The sequence below is a fragment of the Hemitrygon akajei genome, chromosome 16, assembly GCF_048418815.1.
Source record: "Hemitrygon akajei chromosome 16, sHemAka1.3, whole genome shotgun sequence".
In the NCBI taxonomy this organism is placed as follows: Eukaryota; Metazoa; Chordata; class Chondrichthyes; order Myliobatiformes; family Dasyatidae; genus Hemitrygon; species Hemitrygon akajei.
The window spans coordinates 33,003,388-33,027,264 of NC_133139.1; the positions used below are offsets into that span (position 1 = coordinate 33,003,388).

At 37.7% G+C, this 23,877-nt stretch overlaps 2 protein-coding genes across 3 annotated transcripts in view; one reads left to right on the forward strand and one right to left on the reverse strand.

Annotated features, from left to right (window-relative positions):
* The window catches only part of marchf2 (membrane-associated ring finger (C3HC4) 2), a 78,221-nt gene extending 77,749 nt beyond the window's left edge, over positions 1-472 (reverse strand). Inside the window, exon 1 of one of the 2 annotated variants that reach the window (XM_073068643.1) lies at positions 336-472. The gene's annotated coding sequence lies outside the window, so the exon portion shown is untranslated. Of the gene's footprint in view, positions 1-9; positions 231-335 lie in introns of those variants that run through there. The other variant, XM_073068644.1, reaches the window with a different exon arrangement.
* Positions 473-716: 244 nt separating this feature from the next.
* Positions 717-22,387, forward strand: LOC140739947 (ras-related protein Rab-11B). The gene is made up of 5 exons (XM_073068646.1): positions 717-873; positions 13,054-13,249; positions 13,914-14,107; positions 18,804-18,884; positions 20,920-22,387. The coding sequence occupies exons 1-5, from the start codon at positions 834-836 to the stop codon at positions 21,063-21,065; spliced, it is 657 nt and encodes a 218-aa protein (XP_072924747.1). The 5' UTR covers positions 717-833; the 3' UTR covers positions 21,066-22,387.
* Positions 22,388-23,877: the final 1,490 nt, after the last annotated feature.

Genomic DNA, 23,877 nt, shown 5'->3' on the forward strand with positions numbered 1-23,877 from the left:
ACAACTCACCTGGAGCATTAGTCTAGACACAAAACACTTTCGTCAGGGAACAGACGTTGGTTAGATTTAACTGGGAGTTTATCAATTATCCAAAGCACTGAAGGATTAGCCTAACTTCCACCCGAGTTGTCACCGAAGGATCCTTGCAGAAATGCCAGGCTGCAAACCGAGTGACAGTTCACAGGGAGGCCTGTTTAAATGACCATTTGAGGAGACATTTTAACCATAAAATAAAAGCCAATCCCATGACTGTGACGCACACCGCCTCATCGGGAGAGAGCAATCTCTGTGTATTCGTGTAAAAGATCCGACTCCCATAATTTGTCTTTCGTTACCTCAGAGTTGTCGCTTTGGGAAGGGCCGATGCCCAGAGATCAGTTCAACGTCTCATTTGACCCATCCTTCCATCACAATCACCCGCGATGCGCAGGACGGCTCATGATTGAAAAAAAATCCGCGCCGGAAAGGTGTGTAGAGAGGATGACTATGAATGACAAGGCGAGATACGCAATCAACAGTCAGGATTTCTTTGATTGATAGATCCTATATGCAATCAGTGATTACGGTGTAATAAAGGGCTGGACGATTTCCAGACGGAATCGTTTCACCCAGTCAGATGGGGTGTTGTCACGCAGCGGTAGAATTTCTACGGTCTGTTGAGTTTGATTGGTCTATTACCATGTCGATTAACCAGGGAGTGGGCGGGCTTATTTTAATTTCCGGTTGTCCGCTAGGGGTTGGGCTTGTGCCTAGGCCGAAAAAAGGAAGGGTTTTTTTTTGCGGTTGTTGCAGGTTTTTTGGGTTTGGTGGACGCTGTTTAAATTGACGCTAAGATGGGAACTAGAGACGATGAATACGATTACCTCTTTAAAGGTAAGTGAATTAATAACCATGATATAGTTTAAAATATATGGGACATTTTACTTGTAATAGATGTAGGCCTTAGGCTTTGAGTCTTTAAACTGGGGAAAGGACACGAAAAAGCTGCTTCGTTGCAAACAAGTTTTCTCTTTTTTTATCGGAGGTTTGTTAACTTGCTAGCAGAAGGGAATGAGGGGGAGCCTAGAAAACAAACCTCTCTACCTTCGTTCCTCCTCCTCCGGGGTGGGGGGTGGGGGATGCTGTAGTCGGCAAGAAATAAAAAAGATCCATTGGTTGGCCAAATCATAACAAGCAGTTGGAATCCCCTTATCGCTTCATTATAGTTTAATTGTTAATTAAAAAGAGTTATTTGTCCGCAAAGTATGTTAACAATTGTGGGCACAAGACTTTTCTAAGAAATAGTTCATGTTTTTTTTGCGTAATTCATACGTATTACATTACTTCTCGCTCCCATTCTGTGCTGTTGAAATAGGACTTCTGTCAGGTATAATGGGCGTGAGCTGTAATCCTGAACGAATTTGTCATAACTCTGTAGTTGTGTAAACTGTAACTTGGAAATGTAACGAAATAGACCACAATGTTAAATCTTATTAGACCAAAGCAGTTTGTTTTAAACCATTACAACTTTTGGTGCCAATACATGAAGCCTCTATGATAACAGGAGTTAACCTACATGTAATTGATCCTCAGATTCGTGTTTGTCATTTCACAATACCTTATTCTTGTATTTCAACTTTTTATACACTTTAATAGTATTAATACTATTTTCACCCCTCCCAAAAGAAAAAACTCTATATTTTGTGTGTGCCATATCTTTTAGTGGGATAGAAATAATTGTACCCCTGTGACAACTTTAAATCTTATTTCAACATTAATATTTCACATTAAATGTAGAGTAGGCTCTGTGCTTCATAAATATGCCAAAAATTACAAGTGTTTGCCGTTTTAACTACTGCTTTTTAACAATTATAGAAACAAAAATTTTCTGCGCTTGAATGGTTGCCTACTTGACCTGGCAGCCACTTTTGAGGCACTTTTAGATTATCATCTTTTTTTATGTATTGTTTTATTTGTACCAGTTATGAGTAAATATTTCTAAGTAACCTTGGATTGTTTCTTATGAACCAATTAGCAGGAAGTTAAAGTTTAAATTTCAAAATAAGAAACTGCTGACATTTCATTAGTTTGTAATTGTTGGTAGTATATATTTAAAAGTGCATGTAAAATATAGTTCCATTGTTTTCATTTTTTAGTTATCATTTTTAAAATCTTAAGACTTTTTCTGGATGTAAAAATTGTGACAACTACTATCTAGGGTATTCTAATTTTTGCCTCCTGTTGAACCATTTTGGGTGAATTTAGAAGCATACTATAGAGCACAGCTCAGTTTCTAGTGGATAGGTAAGTGGAACGGTTTGCAAAAGGCAACTTTTCTTTCTTCTAGGCATAGGCTTACCTTTTCCTCAAAAGGGAAGTAACTGCACCGGAACAGATTCAGAGCATAGTTCTTTTAGGTTACAATGTATGGCTTCCCTGTTCTGATTTGTGCATGTTGATATTGTGCAGTTCTAAATATTAAACAAGATTCCCAAGGTCAGAGAGGGGAACAAGTTGGATATGCTTGTCTGTTCTTTTTCAAAAGCCTAGTTGCTTTTTTGAAAAATAATGGGAGTTTAAATGCAAAACAAAATTTGCAACTTCATCTAAGATGGAAGATTGTGTGTGGGATGAGAAAATACCAATTTAAATTTGGTCCTCTGTATCGTAAAGCTCCTAATATAAACACTACTACATTCTGAATGCACCTAATCTGTCTCATTACTTGCAGTACTAAATGTCAACCCCTTAACCCTGTAGGGTGCAGCCTAGGCAAGCATCTACAATGCCTTATGTCGTTGGGACACATTGCAACATTGGTTGAGGTTGTGAATTTTTAAAGTGGTGAATGGGTTGCCAATCAGGTAGGATGTGTTTTATCCTGGATGACGTCAAGCTTGTGTGTTGTTGAAACTGCACTCATCCATAACAGAATTTAATCACACCCTCATCTGCATCTCGTAGAAAGTGGAAAAGCTGTATCAGGTGAATTGTTTGGTGCTAGATGCCCAGCTCAGGTCTGCTCTTGTCACCACCATATTTATGCAGCTGCTCCCATTGAATTTCTGGTCACTGATGGAGAATATAATGCATGGTGAATGGCGAGGGCAGTTTGTAGGCCATCTCGTTGGCCATGGTTGTTGTCTGGTACTTGCGTGGTGTTAATGTCACTTGTCATTTTTCAGCCTGTATATTGAATGTTGCTGCATGCTGAGTGCAGTAACAAATTGCTTCACTTACTGGGACATTGTGAAATGTATTCAACATTGTGTTATCAGTAAAAGTAATTTCTGACTTTAAAGATAGAAGATTATTGGGAAAGATAAACATGTTTGGATCTGTGGTACTGCCTTGAAAAATGTGTCATGATTTGGTGTAGGGCTGAAATGATTGATCCCTGTCAGCCGCAACCCGTCTGTTCATTCGTAAGGCCAGCGATGTTGTGGGGGTGGAACTGGACTCTCTGACAGTGGTGTCTGAAAAGAGGATGCTGTCCAAGTTGCATGCCATCTTGGACAATGACTCCCATCCACTCCATAATGTACTGGTTAGGCACAGGAGTACATTCAGCCAGAGACTCATTCCACCGAGATGTAACACTGAGCATCATAGGAAGTCATTCCTACCTGTGGCCATCAAACTTTACAACTCCTCCCTAGGAGTGTCAGACACCCTGAGCCAATAGGCTGGTCCTGGACTCATTTCCACTTGGCATTATTTACTTATTATTTATGGGTTTTATATTGCTATATTTCTTCACTATTCTTGGTTGGTGCGGCTGTAATGAAACGCAATTTCCTTCGGGATCAATGAAGTATGTCTTTCTGTTAATTCGTTCCAGAAAATTTATATATTTTTTTAAGTTGTCAGGACTATTGTAGCAAAGATTATTGCACAAACTGGATTTTGGCTGTGGTAACAGGTTGCACCAGGGAGCCAACTGCACTTTGAAGCAAGCTATAATATTCTAGTATAGATACAACACTGGCTTCTGTTCTAACTTGTTGCCTAGTAACCAGTTTTACTAGGGCTTCTTGAAGCCATAGTCAAGTGCTGCCTTGAAGTCACATTCTTAACATCCCACTGTTGTACAATTGTATGACCATGAGTATCAGTTAGATTGCAATTTTGTATTTTTTTTAAAAAGGGAAAAGTCTCTGGTGGTAATAGGCTGCAGGCACCCTAACAGTATAGCAAAGAAAACAAGAAATAGGACTTGCAAGAAAGATAGTACAATAACTATGACTTTGATCTCCTTATTTCACAAATCAATGTAGCAAATAGAGCCTTGAGTATGTCTTCATAGTCAAGACTAATTCTTTGAGCAATCTGTTGTGGAACCAACTGAGAAAATGGAAATTTTCTTGTCATTTACAATACAAAAGCGATTGATCCCTGTCAAATAGAAGTATGTGGAATGAGCTGCCAGAGAAAATGGTTGAGGAAGATGTATTAACATTTAAAAGATACACATGTACATGAATAGGTAACATTCAAATAAGACTAGCTTTAATGGGAATCTTGGTTGGCGTAGACCAATTGGGTCAAGGGGCTTGTTCTGTGCTGTATGACTTATTCCAAAAGCTCTTCAGGGGAAGAGTGATCCTGTAAATTTCCTAATAGGTTTACAAATAGCTTTGCTCTGGACCTCTTAAACGTTAAATAATTATAGGCAAGCTTTGCCAAAGTGGACTAGGAAAACCAAAGGTAAGATGATAAATTAAAGCAACAGATTTTAAAATATTTCATAATTCTCCTCTACTCCACTAAGAAGTTCAGTTGATGAGAATGATTCAGCTGTGGCTAATTAAGGAAGAGAAGGGTTGTATCTCATTGAAAAAGCATGGATTGTTCCAAAGATTAGAGATATGCAAGAAGGTGGTGGGAATTTTTGAAAAGCAACAGATGACTAAAATGAAAGTATTTTAACTAAACTAGCAAGAAACATAGCATGAGAAGCAAAAGCGAACAAACTTTAAGAGATGGCACTGACAAATTAACAATGGGAAATTAGGTCATGGCAAAGAATTATCTTCATGGTAGAAAATGATACAAGTATTCCAATGAAAGATCAGGGAGCAAAGGAGAAAGAGGAGCTTAAAAGCACCATGATGGAAAAGCTAACAGGTAAATTAAAGGGTATCAAGTCCTGAAATTGATCACTTTCATCGAGTGATCTTAAATTAATGGTTACTGAGATAATGAATGTATTAACTGTTTTTCTTGTTCCCCCCCCTCAAAAAAAGCCCTAGATTCTGCATAGATTCCAGCGATTAGAAAATCACAAATGGAGTGCCCCTATTCACAAAAGTAAAAAGAATATTAATCTGATATCTGCCAATAGGGAAAATGCTTCCCATTTTAAGGGAAGATCAGCATGGAGATTTTTTTAAAATAATCATCATACAGTCTTGTAGTGGCAACAAATTCAATGGAAAAGGAAATGCTTTGACAAATTCTTGTGGATATAATAGGCAGGGTAGACATACTGTGTTTGTTTCCAGAAAGCATTTAAATACAGGTTTCCCCCACTATCCGAAGGTAGAGCATTCCTTTGGAATGGTTCGTAAGCCAGAATGTCGTAAAGTGAAGAAGCAATTACCATTTATTTATATGGGGAAAATTTGTGTGCGTTCCCAGACCCAAAAAATAACCTACAGTATCATGCCAAGTAACACAAAACCTAAAATAATAGTAACATATAGTGAAAGCAGGAATGATATGATAAATACACAGCCTCTATGAAGTAGAAATACTTTTCTGCAATCATTGCAGCACTGTCTAGCGTAGCGAAAATCTCATGCAAGCGCTCTCAACAGAAGCACTCTCCCCAGTAACCTTTAAGCTATGAAGCTGTCAAATCATACCAAATAACACATAAAAATACACAGCCTATGTAAAGTAGAAATAATGTATATACAGTGTAGTTTCACTTGTTGGAATCGAAGACAGTGAGCACACTGATGATGATGTTTTAGGCTGAGTCGTCGGAGGTTGGGGTGGTGGGACACTTGCTTATATGAATAACCACCTTCTGTAATTATTTTTATTAATGGGAACTTTTCGGCAGCTTCAGTATCAGCTGAAGCGCACTCTGCAGTAAACGTTAAACTATGAAGCTGCCCTCGCCTCAGAAACTGATCAAACCACCCATGACTACCTTTAAATTTCACTTTTGCAACACTTTCATCATCATTGTCCAGTGCTTTCTGTTTCAGCTTATTAAAAAGACTGATTTCTCCTTAAGTATAAGATAACTTAATAGAACATCACGCTTTGTACACCCATCAATCTACTCAAGCAGTAGACTTCCCATTTTATCCATTATTGGATGCCGACTAAAAGAGACCACTTTGCTACTAGCAGAACCAACAGTAACATCGGCAGCTTTCAAGATTCTTTCTCTCTGTGTGTAAATAGTGTGAATGGCGGACCAGGCAAGTTCAACGTGTGGACAGTGTCCTTACTTCATTCACCACGATCAAAACGCTTAATTATGTTCTAGTTTTATGCTAAGTGTAACACCCTTACAAGCTCTTTTAGGCCTTAGAACTCATCTTGCTAATGGGTGCACAAAATAAATCAAGATAAAGCACAGATGCTCACAAGCACGTGTTTAAGCAATGGCAGCTAGAATGCAGTTCCGGGGGAGGAGCATGGCTGCTCGTGGTGCGCGCTGCCTTTTTTCATAAAAGCGAAAACGCTCTTCGGCTAGCGAAAATGGATAACTAATGTAGGTCTTTAGTAACAGCAAACTGTCGTAAAGTGAACGTTCGAAAAATGGGGGCCACCTGTACATCCCATAAGGTTATTATAGAAAATAAATTTTCTGGGATTGTCTATTAATATAGATTGGTCAGTGGATTAGTACTGTAACTTAAACTATTTACAGACTACTTTATCTCTTACAGAAAGAGACTGAGTTTGCAAATCATGGATGAGAAAGTATGTTGTGATGAATGCATAAAAAGTCTGAAAAGATCCATTTGTTCATTTATTGTGTTGTGTTATATGACATGGGCAATCATGTTCTTGACCATGATTGTTCTTGGCAAATATTACTACAGAAGTGGTTTGCCGTTGCTTTTTTCTGGGCAGTATCTTTACAAGACATGTGCCCCCCCCCCCCCCCCCAGCCATTATCAATACTCCTGAAAGGTTGTCTGTGTGTCGTCAGTGGTTGCACAATCAGGACTTGTGATATGCACCAGCTGCTCATATGACCATCTGCTCCCATGACTTCATGTGATCCTGATCAGTGGGGGGGGGGAAGCTGAGCAGGTGCTGCACCTTGCCCAAAGGTGACCTACAGGCTAGCAGAGGGAAGGAGCACCCTACACTTCCTTTGGTAGAGACGTATCACCACCCTCTGAAGAGATTATTTGTGTATAATGTAGGAATTTGAAGTTATCCACTTTGGTATGAAGAATAGAAAAGTAAAATTGTTTAAATGAAGAAATTACAGAATGCTTCAGTACAGAGTGATCTGGTTCTCCCCATACACAATGTTAGCATGCAACTAATTTAGTTTATTTGGGATTAGGTGTTCCAACTGTATAACCTTTGCCACAGCTTCAGTCCACTGCAATTTAGTTGAGTGGTTAAACTGTGACCTTGTCTGTTCTCCCAGGAAAACATAGAATTGATTTATTATCCTGAAGAGCAAGTAAGTTTAAACTGAAATACTGTCCTTCCACCAGGGAGAATCTAGTGCCTTAACACAAGGGAAATTGTTATAGTGTAGTTTCCAACTAATCTCAGATAATGGGCCATGGTGTGCATGTATAAATTCAATCTCCATTTTAAAAAAAAACATGCTGAGTTTAATTATTTCTATCAATTAAATCTAATTTTCAAATTAACCTACAATCTACAAAAAAACTTGTCTTTTTTAACTAATGTGTCAAGTATGTATGCCCTGTTCCTATTCAAAAGTGTGGGAGTAATTTGTAACGTGAAGCATTTTAAGAAAGCATCAAGTATGTAAAATTGTAAGGTAAATAGTCTACAATTGGTTTTCTATAACCAGTCCTATTAATGTTGAAAATCTCAGATGTCACAGCCTGTTTCTATCTGAGTCATTCCTGACAGCACTACATCTTTGTGATATTCTCTTTGGAAAAATTACTGTGAAATTCCAAACATATTTGTGGTTGGCAGATTGAGTTTCCAGTTACATGAGGGTCCTTGATAGTTTGCTAACTTTGTAACTTTTTTCTATGCTATCAATTTGAAGTCCATCCATTGGAATCTGCCAATCTACAATCAAGAACGTTTACAGGTTTAAAAAACAGCACGAGCTACTAAAAAGGCACCTTTTTATCCTGTCAAGTATTTATACATTTTCATTCTTGCCAACACAAGCAGCAACATTTTTTGAAAATGGCTGTCAATACTTTTTCCAGCTGAGCCCTTGCAGAGCTTTCATGTTCTCCAATTGGACAAAAGTTAAATCTTAAAGCAGTAACAGCAAGTTATACCAAGAATAAGTAATTTTAGTTTTTTTTAAACACTTGAACAGTTTCCTTCTCACTATTTAAAATGTTTTAATTTTTAAAAAAAAAAGATTAGACAACATTGTGTTATAAAAACCATCTTCCAGCATAGTCAAATTTTAAATCTGTAAATTGGATGATGAAAGGAAGATTGGTTGAAGTAATGAGCTCTGCTAACTGCATTAGATTGGGGATATTTGTCATTAAAATGAGAAAGTAAAGACTAGTTTTACTTGACATTTTTTATTAATTTTTTATACGTTTCTACACTACAACAGGAAAAAACTGCCAACAAAATGGATATTTATACATTGATAAACAAATGTGTCTGTTAAACAATTCATAACAATACAGAAAAAAGCACCCAAAATGAAATCGTATAAAGTTAGTATCCTCCCCACCCTCCCACTACAAACCTCCAAGCCAAATCAGAGCTTTCGTCACCAGAGCTGTAAATATAAAAAAAAGTCTACTATCTAAACTATAATGTATTTCACAACAAAAAAAACTGTAAAACTTAACCAGAGGGAGAGAAAAGCTGAAAGTAAGGGATTGTAGTACAAAAAAAAAGATAAATCTTTAATCTAAAGATGAATTATGAAAATATTCAAGAAAAGGTTGGGGACCTTATGAAACTTTTGTCAGAATTAAGGAGTGAATAATGAATCTTTTCAAGGTCTAAGCAGGACGTAATATCTCTAAGCCATTGAGCATGAGCGGGTGGGGCAACATCTCTCCACCTGACAAGAACTAACCATCTAGCCAAAAGAGATGCAAAAGATAATGTTCAACGTTTAGTCGGACTGAAATGCTTGTCAGCTTCACCCAAGGTGCCAAAAAGAACTATCAGAGGGTTAGGTTCTAAATGGCAATTAAGAATATGAGATAAAGTTTTTTTTAATAATCTCTCCAAAATTTCTCCAAACTAGGACAGGCCCAATACATATGAATAAAAGAAGCCTCGCCCCCTTTACACATCACAAAAGGGACTAATATCAGGATAAAACCGCGATAATTTAGTTTTAGACATATGTACAAACTTAAACTGCAAAAGGCAGTGGCGAGCACATAACACGGTTGAGTTTACTGATTTAAGAATTGAATCCCAAACCTTATCAGACAGAGAAATATTTAAGTCATGCTCCCAAGCAGTTCTGATTTTATCAAAGGGTCTCAAGGTCGCTAACTTACTGCGAATTGTAGATATTAAATCTTTGCCCAATGGTTTATACAAAAAAACAAGTCCACAAAGTTTTTCTCAGGCATCTCAGGAAAGTTTGATATTAAGGGGTTAATAAAATGTCTAATTTGAAGATATCTAAAGAAATGAATATTAAGTAGGCTAAACTTTGTAGACAATTGTTCGACAGTTGCAAAATGATTATCAATGAAAAGATCTTCAAAGCGCCTAATGCCCTTTCTGTATTCACATTTTAAAATATGCTGTAACATCAATTAATTATCTAAAAACTCAATATTGAGAAAGTTTCTAAATTCCACACTTACTATTCTGGGAAAGAATTAAAAGCTGAGATTCGTGCAGGTACTTTGATTAAACAGGATTTAGGGAGGTCTCTATGTTATTGTTGTGGAGGAACCAATCTCATTCAGTTGCTCTCTTTTTGGAATACAGGGTTGACACAGGAAAGTGAAGTTGAAATACACAGTTCATCATAATCTTGAATGGTAGAGCAGGAGCTCTGGGGCTGAATGACAAATTCCTATTTCTGATATTCTTGTTTCCAATTTTTACACCACAAATATCTGCTTATGTTGTAGTAGTTTTATTTTAAAAGAGCAAGGTTCTTTTAAATGGTTTGAAGTCAAACCATTTGATTCAAGTTTGACTTTATGTACTGGGTTTGGATGGTGACCAAACAAATAATTTCCTTGAGTCCAATTCAGTATAGTTATCTTGAATAATTTTTGCTTTCTAAAATTAACTTGCATTTTTTCAAAGGCTTGCATATTTTTCCTCAATAGAATGCCTTCTGTGCTGTGCTAAAACTAGGAATTAAGATGTTTGGTTATAAATATTCAAATAAATATTGATGTGCTCTAAAACTTGTTTTGATTATTGTACCCAATCTGACTTTCAAATGTTGAAGATTTCTAGGTACTTGTTTCTAGAAAAGTATGTATAACCAGGTTATAATTTTAATTTTAAAATAAATAACTTTATAGAAATTATTCTGCATTATTAAATAATCCTTTTCACCTGTATTTTTTTGCCACAATCCTCCCTATTGAAGGCCACACCGGTCAACTGTTCTTGTTAACCTCTCTAAAGACTTTATCAATATTGTGCTGCCAACCATTTTTCAAATTTCAATCTCAAATGGCGTTGGTATTACATATTAGTGGCAAAATCTAACTAATTTTGGTAACGTTTAGATTATCCTGCAAATTGGGCCTTGCGTTGTTTTCCTATCAAGTGGTCCATATTGAGAAAGGTACACATTTTCTCTAGCCATTTATGTTGTTGCCTTTAGAACATTACATTATCTTGATTTATTAAGCATAACAGTAATACTTATTCACATACAATGTTAATTCAGGTAACTTCATAATTGTTAATGTATTTAGATTTATATTCAAATATCTGTTAAATGGACAGAACAGTCATAAATTGAGCTCAGTAGATGAGCATTTTCCTATATTTAAACACTACCTAAACAGTAATTATGAACTAAAGATTTATAGATTTCTGGATTAGTTTGCCTGATTAGCACAATCGGGGAAAGAACTATAGAGCAAACTCCTGTATAAAATTATCTTCCACTTGATTAGCCTGTGCTGCTTTTTGTTCTATGTAAAATAGTGCATGAAAATGCAGCTAAAATAGAAATCAGCACAGATCAAGGTAAATTCACCGGCTGCGCTTTGCTTATTGAAATGGAAGATGGGTCAAGAAGGTTCAAAGTTGATCGGAATCCCTTCTGAATTTCCTGATTTCTGCTAGTCCAACATTTGTGGAGCCATAGTGTTCATAATGGTCTTTGAATATTTGTTTTAGAAAAGTGAAAGTCAATCTGTCACTCTCACTGGATGTATTATTTTATGGATGTCATTGTATGCTAGAATTGGCACTCTGGACTTATGGAAAGTGTTTGTTTTGAGGTGGTACTGAAGCATGAGCTTTGCAAAAGCATGAGGATGCCATCATTGGCAAGTTCCCAGTCAAATTGCACACTGCCCTGGCTTGTGTATTATATTTTCTTCATCACTGGATCTAAGTATTGATACTTCTTGCCAAGCATGATTTTAGGAATACTTGAAGTACTCAGATAGACCTCAGCGGTTCAAGAAGGAAGCTTGCTACAATTTTCAGTAGGATTGGTGATGTTCATTTAGAGATGCAGTGTGGAACAGGCCCTTCTGGCCCAATGAGTCACACCACCCAGAAACCCACCTATTTAACACAAGCCTAATCACGGGACAATTTGCAATTACCAGTGACCCACTAACCAGTGTGTCCTTGGACTGTGGGAGGAAACCCACGTGGTTCTCATCACACATTTTTAAATGGTTATAATCCCTAACATTCCCCCCAAAAAAGTCTGCTTTCAAAATGTTAAACCAAAAACAAGAGAGTAAAGAGAAAGGTAAGATTTGCCTAATTGGACTGTTTCATTTGCACTATCTCAATGTCAAGTTTACAACTTGTCCTGATGCTTTGCTATCAACCTTGGACTACTTGACTGTTAAGCACCTTTTAACTCAGTTTTAGTATTCAGACTTTTTGTAAGCCACTTTATTTTGTATCTTCTTACAAAGGCTACTTAATTTGGGGATGCATGCACTGATTCAAGTATTGCATAAGTATGGCAGAGAATAGTAGTCAACCCTGCTGCAGACTTCATGTAGTTACCACAAAAACCCAAAGATCAACCAGGGCTTCACAACTGTTAGACTGAGAGATTAGAACTCACAGAGCCTCTTCAACTCAGGGGAGGAGAATTTCCTAACACGTTTTAGCTTTCATAACCATTTGTGTCTTGAAAAATAAACAAATGAAGCATTTTTAAATTGTAATTTTATGGATATTCTTTGAGACTTTAGTGAAAAGTGCCACACAAATGCAAGTGATTATTTTCACAGTTTGCCTTATTACTTAATTACTGAATAGGCCAGTGTTATTGGGAGATCCAATTTCATCCTCACAGAGTACTTGCCATAAAATAAACTATTTAAAGTTTAAATGTAGATATCTAAAGTATTTCATCTTTCAGTTTATAACTATATTAGGACCTGATGGAAGTTACAAATAAGAAATTATCATTAAAACCAGTTGTGCAGAAGAAGAATTTGAGCTTCAGCAAATTTCAGCTTCTCCCTGGGAAATGTGTTAACACAACAGTACAGTCTGCAGCAGTGAAATTATATTCCTCATTCACTTTAACCTACCCTTTAACAGCTTGCTTAAATGTGATTGGCAGACTTGACCATGTGGGATTAATGAAAGAAAAGACATAATGTCAGGATGTTGGCAGGGATCTCAGGAAAATAGTCTTTCACCAATTTTTTTTTTCTTTCTTGAACTGCAACACTTAAATGTTTAATGTGCTTTTTCTGCCAGTTGTGTTAATTGGGGATTCCGGGGTTGGAAAGAGCAACCTCCTGTCGAGGTTCACACGCAATGAGTTTAACCTGGAAAGTAAAAGCACCATTGGAGTTGAGTTTGCCACCAGGAGTATCCAAGTAGATGGAAAGACAATTAAAGCACAGATCTGGGACACAGCAGGACAAGAGCGATACCGTGCCATCACTTCAGCGTAAGTATTTCATTTCTAGATGTAGTCAATTTATAGCAATTATAAAACAATCAGATGTGACCATTGTAAGGAGAATACCTATTACATTTTGTGTAATGATTGTTTACTGGAACATAGAAGTATGTGTACCACATGCTGATATAACTGCCACTATCAAGAGCTAGTAAATGATTTTGTTAGCCTCTAAATGAATTATTTGGAAAGCTGGAAAAAGGTTAAAATCAGCTCCAGAAAGCTAAAAAGCTCAGAACACTTGGTGAAAAATGTTAAGTAAGATGTCGAAAATATAAACATTTATTAAAAAAAAGTGAAAATTAAAAGAAATGAGAGGAAATGTCTAAAATTGTTCATGTTTTTATTTATATTAAGAAATTCTGCTGACTTCTATGGCTTCTCACTTAAACTCCCATGCTGACTTTGACCTTTTCCTGTATTTGGTCTGCACCAAACCTCAGTGCAATCTTCCCAAACAATATCTCTCTTCCTTTCCATGCACCCTCCTGTCTCCATCTCCACATCACCTTCACTATATATCTCATGAAACAAGCTTTCTAAACATCAATGCTGACTAAAATTGTCAGAATTCTTCGTAGTCCACAAAATAGAAGGGTGCAGTCTACACCAGGTGAACAGAAATAAGGACTGGTGCAATCTGTGTTCTCAGGTACTACCGTGGAGCTGTAGGTGCCCTGCTGGTGTATGATATTGCCAAGCATCTAACATACGAGAATGTAGAGCGGTGGCTGAAAGAATTGCGTGATCATGCTGATAACAATATTGTCATTATGTTGGTTGGGAACAAGAGTGACCTTCGTCATCTGAGAGCTGTGCCAACGGATGAGGCACGGGCCTTTGCAGGTAAGGATACAAATGAATAACATCTAGACACTTGGCAGTTTTGAACTGTACTGGAATAAAAGTCACTGTGAGAGGCTCATCTTAAGTTAATTGCGACAGGGTTGCACTGAAAAGTGCTACAACCTGCCCAGAGGTTAATACTGCAGAATCTGGGTACATAATCTTTGTCCAATTTTACCTACAGAGATAAATGTTTGGAGAGTGAAGTTACTTGGGGTTGCTTAACTCTACCTTGTGCCTTTCAGAGCTTAAATTGTGATATACCAATGAGCCAGTAATTGTGGAGTTGTATCCTAATTCTCCATAAGAAAATGAGAAGGGGGGGTGTGGTGCAAAGTGTCAGGATGGGGTGTTGTCAGGACAGCAAGTGGGGTAGACGTGGGGAAGCCTACAAGCAAAGATGCAAAGCAGAAGGTTGAGCATGTTGGGACTAATTTCCTAAGTTGCATTTATTTCACTTGAACACGATGGGATAATTTCAAGCAAGGAATTTTGTAAGTCAGACAGATGAGCTCATAGCAGGGATCAACTTGTGGATTTTATATTGTCGCAATTAATAAGGTTTGGTTGCAGAACGAGCAGCTGAATGTTGTGGGTTTATTTGTTTTAGGAGTGAGAGGAGGGGAGCTATTAAAGGGTGAGGAGTGGCATTATTCATCAGGAGAAAAGGTCATTGCTTTACTCAGATTTGTCATACTGGAGGGTTTGTCTACTGGGGCAATTTGGGTGGAACTGAGGAATGAAAAAGGGGATGACCACATCAATGGGACTGTGTAATAGACCTCCCAATAGTCAGTTGGATTTAAAGGAGCAAAGGTGTAGAGGTAGTAGACAGTTGTAGGAAATAGAAGGTAGTGATAGTAGGTGATTTTGATTTTCCTCATTGATTGAGACATCCATACTGTAAAGGACTGAATGGGATGGAGTTTGTTAAATGTGTTGAGGTAAGCTTCTATAATCAAAATGTAGAGATCTTAACTAGAGGAAGTACAATACTGGGTCTCTTCTTTGGAAATGAGACAGACAATGTGATGGAAGTGTGTGTAGGGGAACACTTTGGATCTAGTTATAATTTCATTAGTTTCAAGATAATTATGGAGAAGAGTAGGACTGGTCCTTAGGTTGAGATTGTAAATTGGAGAAAAGCCAATTTTGGCATCAGAAGGGATCTGGGAGACATGGATGTGATATTTTCCAGCAAAGATGAGTTTTTTAAGGGGGAGGCCTTCAAAAGTGAAATATTAAGAGGTAGAATTTGTATGTTTCTGTTAGAATTAAGGGGGAAAAAAAGGCTAACAGGTTTAGGGAACCTTGATTATCTAAGGAAATTAAGATCTTGGTTAAAAAAAAGAGGTGTATATCAGGTATCAGCATTTAGGATTAAATGAGGTGCCTGAGTGTAAGAAAAGTAAGAGAACCTGAGAGACGTCAGGAGAGCTAAATAAAGATACAAGGTTGCTTTAGCAGAAAAGGAAAATGAGGATCTCAAGAGCTTTGAAGAGCTATATTAAGAGCAAAAGGATAGCAAGGGATGAAATCCCTCTTGAATTGTTCCTCGTGGCCAATTCTGCTTGAAGGCCAAAAGAGATAGGATAGATCTTAAATGAATTTTTTGCATCTGTATTTACTCGGGTGACAGATACAGAAGCTATAGAACTGCAGCAAAAGAGTAGTGAGGTCATAGACCTATTCCAAATTATGGGGGAGGAGGTGCTTGCTGCCTTGAGATGAATTAGGATTTATAAATCCCCAGGACTTGATCAGGTGTGCCTTCAGACCTTGTGGGAGGCCACTGCAGAAATTGTAGGGACCCTAGCAGAGATATTTAAAAATCTTAAACATAGGTGAGGTGCCAGAGGTTTGGAGGATTACTAATGTTTATGAAGGCTCTAAGAAAAACCATGAAGTGATAGGCCAGTGAGCCCGACATCAATCATGAATAAATTATTGGATGATATTCTAAAGGTCAGGATATAAAAATATTTGGATAGACAGGGTCCGATTAAGAATAGTTAATGTGGCTTTATGCATGGTAGGTCTGTCGAACCAATCTTGGACTTTTTCGAGGAAGTTACCAAGAACATAGGAAGAAAGGTGGTAGTAGTTGTCTACATGGATTTTAGCAAGGCCTTTGACAAAGTTCCACGTGGGAGGCTGGTTCCGAAGGTTAAGTCACTTGGCATTCAGAATGAAGTAGTCAGTTGGATTTGACATTGGCTTAGTGGGAGAGCAGTAGTAGTGGTTGCCTCACAGATTGGAGGCCTGGAGTGGTGTGCCACAGGGTTTGGTGCTGGATCCATTGTTTATTATCCATATTAATGGTTTAGTTGGTAATGTGGTAAACTAGATCATTAAATTTGCAGTTGATACAAAGGTTGCGATGTAGTGAGTGGCAGGGAGCCAACGAAGTGTGCAAAGTGATCTGGACCAATTAGGAAAGTGCAGATGGAATTTAATGCAACAAGTGTGAGATATAACATTTTGGGAGGACAAACCAGGGTACGACTTGCACAGTGAATGGTAGGGCTTAGAAGTGTGTGCTAGAACAAAGATCTGGAAATACAGATCATAATTCCGTGAAAGTGGCATTTCAGGTAGATAGTCATAAAGTGAGTTATTGACACATTAACTTCATAAATCAGTGCACTGAGTACAGGAGTTGGAATGTTATATTGAAGTTGTATAAAACATTGGTGAAGCTGAATGTGAAATATTGTGTGTGGTTTTGGTAACTTGCCTACTGAAAAGAAATCAGTAAGCTTGAATCAGTTCTGATAAAAGGTCTGAGAAATGCTATTTATTCATTTCCATAGATGCTGCCTGACCTGCTGAGTTCCTTCAGCATTGTGTGTGTGTGCATAATGTTACATTACGTTACTCTGGATTTCCAACATCTGCAAAGCCTCTTGTATTTGTTTCAAGCCTATTGACAGTACAAAGAGTGTAGTCCTATTTAAATTTTGTGAACAAGTCTGTATACAACCAGCTTGTGCACTTCCAAAAGGACTGCTAATCACTGATTAGATCTTTGGGATTTATTGAACACTTTCAGTACACACTTGCAGCTTTTTATAGTAGCTATTGAAATATGCAGCACTAAACAGTAGAGACTGATATATGAATAAGTTTCTCTCCAAAAAAATTGATATTATTTTGATTTTAACTATTACTACAAAAATGTTTAAATCCACTACACACCTTTAACAAGATGTTGTTCCCATCAACTAGTCAACTCAAGCTGTAGATGCTATTTTCCCTTTAGTACTAATTTTGTAATAACATAATGATTGCTCTAACTTTCTTAATCCCTTATGGGTTTTGGAATTTAGTGTTGGTCCTTTTCAGAATTAATTTCATGCTGATGAGTTAGATGGACTTGAACAGCAGTTGAGGATAATTGTTCTTTATGACCTAGACTTTGGTATCAGGAGCTGGCAGTATTTGTGTTTGTAAATGATCTGCAAATAGTAAAGGTAGGATAAAGAGAGGATATTGGGCGTCAAGATGATGGGATTAAAAATGGGGAGAACTGGCAGATTTCCAGTGGAGGAGTAAGTTGTACATTACAGAAACTGGACCTTCAACCCAAAGTGTTCATGCTAAGTTGTCTCCTTGAGTTAGGCCCATTTCCTGCACTTAGCCCATATTCCTCTGAACTTTTCCTCTTCATACACCAAAATGTCTTGAATATTTTAATTGCACCCACTTCTACCAATTTCAACTGGTAGCTCATTCCATACACCCTCCACTTTCTATATGGAAAAGCTCCCACTTAGATTCCATTTCCCCCTCACTTTAAACCTATGGCCTATAGTTTTTGATTCTCCAATGGCAAGACTGTGACTATTTTCCCATCTATGCCCCTTGTGATTTTATAAACCACTAAGGCCACCCTTCCACCTCTACATTAGAGGAAAAATGTCCCAGCCTATCAAGTCTCTCCTTATAATTCAGGCCTATTAGTATCGTTGTGAATCTTTTCTGTACTATTTCCTGCTGAATGTCATCCTTCCTATAATCAGGTGACCAGAACTGCATGTAGTATTCCTACTGTGATCTTACCAACGTTCTTTACAACTGTAATAAAATATTATCTCTTATACTTGATGCCCTGACAGATAAAGGCAAACATGCCAAATACTACCTTCAACAGTTTGTACCTGTATCCACTTTTGGGGAGATGTGTACTGTGCCCCTAGGTTCTTCCATTCTACATTTACCATGGCCGTATTATCTACTGTGCAAGGCCTTCTCTGGTTTAACTTATCAAAAAGCAGAACCACATACTTGTCTGATTTAAATTCCATTTGTGTAATTTGTAGAAGGAATAGTAAAATAGTATTGAAAAGTGAAGTTGTGCAGAGACTACTTCTGTTTTATACTGAAATTCATAAAGATGGCAGGTGAAGTTGATTAAGTGACTTAAAGATATTAAAGGGTTTCTTAGGTTTATCACTAGAGAGAGTGGTGAAAGCTCATTTGATAAACAATTTTGAGACTGGACAGCTACTTGGAATGAGGAAAAGTCTGGACTGGTCGTAATTACTCTTGGACTGGGTGCTGCATGGACTCTATACTCGGGTTTCTAGGATTTGTATAAAAATCACTCAGAAAATTGACATAGCCGGTGAATTTATTATGTTCCTCTAAACATGCTATGCCTTTTCTCTTTTACTAATTTTTTTCTTATTTTTAGAAAAAAATAATCTTTCATTCATTGAAACATCTGCACTGGATTCAACAAATGTAGAGGAAGCATTTAAAAATATTCTTACAGGTAATATAAACTTTTTAATGGGGAGAAACTTGACTATGATGTCTGGATTGGCCTGTATTTCTCAGTTCTGTCGTTTTAGATCTGAAAAGTGTTTCCAAAAGTTAAGACTGAATTAAGACCATGAGACATAGGAGCAGAATTAGAACATTTAGCCCATCGAGTCTACTCTGCCATTCAATCATGGCTGATCTTTTTTTTTCCCCCATCCTCAGCCTCACTTCCTGGCATTTTTCCTATAACCTTTGATGCCATGTCCAATCAAGAACCTATCAATCTCTGCCTTAAATACATCCAACAACCTAGCCTCCACAGCTGCCTATGGTAACAAATTCTACAAATTCACCACCCTCTGGCTAAAGAAATTTCTCCACATCTCTTGTTTTAAATGGACACTCCTCTTTCCTGAGACCATTTAGAAAATAATCTGCATATTTATTTTACTACTACCAAAGTGCATGACCAAGCATTTTCCAACATGGCCCTAGCCCATTTCCCTTCAGCCTATCACCTCCCAACTCTCTACTTCATCCCTCCCCCCACTTCTTATCCCCCCTCGACCATCCCATGTTACTTCACTCCTGATGAAGGGTTTTGGCCTGAAACGTCGTCACTACCTCCTCCCATAGATGCTGTCTGACCTGCTGAGTTCACCAGCATTTTGTGTTCTTTCTTATTTCCAGCATCTGCAGATTCACTCGTGTTTCAACATTGTACTTCATTTGCCACTTTCTTGCCCATTTTCTTAATCTGTCCTTCTGCAGCCTACTTGTTTCGTCAACACTACCTTCCCCTCTACCATTCTTCATATCATCTGCAAATTTGGCAACACAGCCAATTCCATCATCTAAGTCATTGATATACAGCATAAAAAGAAGAGGTCAGAACACCGACCCCTGCGGAACACCACTTGTCACTGGCAGCCAACCAGAAAAGGATCCTTTTATTCCCACAATTAACTCAACTTGGAGCTCCTCTTATGTCAGCTCTTTAATTATAGAACAACTAAGTATAGCACTAAATAAAATAAAAAAAACCTTTTACGGTTATTTATGTCAAACTGCATATTGCCTGATTTTTACCCATTAGCACTTCAGTAAATTTCATTAACTCTCCCGTCTATTATTTCAGTCTGGTTCTCTTTCTCTCTTTTTTTCCCCCCTCACTATAATCTCCCCCAGCACTACCTTTCTTTCTCTTTTATTTCCCATAATTCTCCACCTTCCCCTAGCCCATTTCCCTTCAGCCTATCACTTCCCAGCTCTCTATCTCTCCCCCCACTTATCCCCCCTTGACCATCCCATGTTACTTCACTCCTGATGAAGGGTTTCGGCCCGAAACGTCGTCACTACCTCCTCCCATAGATGCTGTCTGGCCTGCTGAGTTCTGCCAGCATTTTGTGTTTTTATTCATTAACTCTTAGTAGTTTGGTTTTTCTAAGAATTCAGTAAAAACATTGGTGTGAAAGTTTCTACACTGGCAGCTCCTCTTTCACCACCCAAGAGTAAGCAGAGAAAAACATGGTGCTGGCAACAGACAATACCTAGGTTTGAATAGTGAATGTCCAATTTTTATACCAACTGTAAGTACAGCCTAATGTAAAATGAACTCGTATGGCTCAGTTTTCAGTTTGGCACTAAAGGATTTAAAGTTATAGCAGTGACTCTTTAGGAAAAATTAATTGAAATTCCTGTACCATTGCATATTAGGTGTTTGCCTGTGATTTCTCACATTATTTTAGAAGGAAAATTTCTTCAATAAAACCAGGCTCTGCCTGCATTTGTGATCTGGGCTGATCTTTTGCTTACCTTAATGGAAAAGGCAGATTTTTAAAACTAGGGTACATTATGTGGACCTGACGGGCATAAATTCCTGTGTGAATCCATTTAATTGCATTTCTGCACTTTTTCTATTCAAGCAAAACAATATTTTTAAGACTTGTGGTATTGAGAACTTATAGCTAAGAATGTGAGAACTCTACATTTTAAAAAATGAAGTAAATATTTTAATAAAATTATAATTTTTTTTCTTAAACCAGAAATTTACCGCATAGTTTCGCAGAAACAGATTTCTGATCGATCAGCTCATGACGAATCACCTGGTAACAACGTGGTAGACATCAGTGTACCACCGACAACTGATGGGCAAAAATCCAATAAACTCCAGTGTTGCCAGAATATGTGATGTGCTTCAGCTAACCCTCCCAATTTCCAACTCTTTCTTGCCTGTGCATTGTAGTGTTGTAATTGCTTCTGTCTTGTCCCGTAATTGATGAAATCCCGTCCAAAAGTTGTAACAGTAAAGTTCACATTCCTTTCTGCAGATGGAATATCCCTTTTAATGTGACTACATTGCATGTGCATCCATTCTTTTGCTTGTAATTATGAGAACATTCAAGACTACAGTATGTTGAGCAATACTTTATGTACATATTTTTTAAGACTAAAGAAACACATGCCCCTTCTACATATTTCATGAGCAAGTTTGAGCTTGTGCATATTTATGCTTCTATATTTGAAAGTTTCAGTATGAAAAGATCCAGACTGAAACGTGTTCAAACTGTGGAACTTTTTTTTAATATAGCGATAAGGCCTTTTTATCCTGTCAAAGTATTTATATCTTCTGCTTTTGAATCTTTTCAAAGAAAAACAGTTTATTCTATTCCATACAGCTATCAATAATGAGATCTATTGATTTTAACTAAATTGTAGCCTCTCTGCTGCAACATAATGTAGCTGTACAACCATGAGTGCTGCTTTGCTGAGTAGTCAGTAGTCGAGTACATTAAAAGCTGACATTCCTGAAGCATGTAAATATCCATAAAACCTGTCAGCAATTGCACCTTGCATTTGCATGCTCAGGTTGGGGGGGGGGAACTTCTTGGCATGAGGATTGAATGAAAAGTATCTTGTTGGAAGAAAGCAATATCCAATTGTATTGGGACAGATTTTAAATCATGCACATTTTTCATATTTGTTTGATTCAGCTTGTCCTTAGTTTCACCCAAGAAAAGTGCTCGAACAACACGACGTATCCCTACCGAGAGTGGTGTTTGCAATGTTCATTGCCCATTTCTTAACAGGGAACTCCACAGAATGATTAGCATAGGTTTGCTCTTTATATAGGGCTTGTTTGAAAGCTTCACCAGCTTGGTGACCTGGAAAATACAGATGACCACTTCAGTACTGTCTCCCTACCAGCTGCCCTCTTTTTCTTTCTTTCTCCCACGCCACCTGGTAAAAGTAAAATGCCTGTCTATGACTGACACATTGAAACATTTGGCTCTTAATGATTTAGAGCACACTGTTACTTCCATGGCACTAATATATTCTGTATACTGTTAACCAAATCCATTTTGTAAATACATATTGCCACTTGATTGTGCATGGTTACTATGTATGTGGATAAACATGTTGCCAAACTTTTCTGTGTGAGTCTCTGTTGCTGTACTACTAATTAGATTAAGTTTAAATTAATTCAAATACATAAATAGTCATTTTTGAGAATCTATTGGAATTCTGTGTTCTGTTTTAAAAATTGAACAAACAACGCAAAGGACTTGTTCCCATTCCCAGTTTGAAAGAGGGAGGAGAGTTAGTAAAGCATTTAAAGCATCAACTTTGATAACTTTGTTTTGGTATATTGCAGAGTGCAATGAAGTGAAATATGTGTGCACAGAGAGCAATTGCTTTCATGCTTTCGGGTGTTATGGAAACACACAACTGAGCACTTGCTGGCAATGCATCTCCAGCAACTGAGGCAGTGAGATAGTCATAAGCTGCAGCGAGCAAACGTTGGGCAATCAGAAAATCAACGTCTATTCCCAAATTTAGGGCTTTTGACTTTCTACATTTAGTTTCTAATCAAAGGCCAGGAATTCAAAATTTAATCTTGAAAATTTCAGACAAGTAGTTTGTTGCAGGAAGCTTGTGTGGAGTTTTAATTACTGTGGTTTTGGGTGCCTGCTATCCATTAATATTGCACATGTTCCTTTTCAGTTCCTATTAATAAAAGCAAAATTCTGCCTTAAAACTTCTGAATGGTGATTTTTAAATTTCAGCACCAGTTGTGTAAATGAAATAGAGTCCTACTAGTTAAACTAGACAAGAAGAGGTCAAAAATTAAAATTTGAATACAGGGTTAGTACCAGTGAGTCTTACTTCAGTGGTTGGTAAGTTGAAGAAGATCCTGAGAGGCAGAATTTATGAACAGTTGCAGAAGCATAATATGATTAAGAATAGTCAGCATGGCTTTGTCAAAGGCAGGTTGTGCCTTACAAGCCTGGTAGAATTTCTTTGAGGATGTGACTAAACACATTGATGAAGGTAGAGCAGTAGATGTAGTGTATATGGATTTCAGCAAGGCAGTTGATAGGTACCCCACGCAAGGCTTCCTGAGAAAATAAGGCATGGGATCCAAGGGGACAATTGCTTTGTGGATCCAGAACTGGGTTGCCCACAGAAGGCAGAGAGTGGTTGTAGACAGGTCATATTCTGTATGGAGGTCAGTGACGTGCCTCAGGGATTTGTTCTGGGACCCCTATTCTTCATGATTTTTATAGATGATCTGAATGAGGAATGGGTTAGTAAATTTGCTGATGACACAAAAGTTGGGGGTGTTGTGGATAGTGTGGAAGGCTGTCAGAGGTTACAGCAGGACATTGATAAGATGCAAAACTGGGCTGAGAAATGCAGATGGAGTTCAACCCAGATAAGTGTGAGGTGGTTCATTTTGGTAGGTCAAATATGATGTATTAATGGTAAGACTCTTGGCAGTGTGGAGGATCAGAGGGATCTTGGGGTCTGAGTCCATAGAACACTCAAGGCTGCTGCGCCTTGAGTTAAGAAAGCATACAGTGCATTGGCCTTCATCAATCGTGGGATTGGGTTTAGGAGCCAAGAGGTAATGTCACAGCTATAGAGGACCTTGGTCAGATCCCACTTGGAGTACTGTGTTCAGTTCTGGTCACCTCACTACAGGAAGTATGTGAAAACCA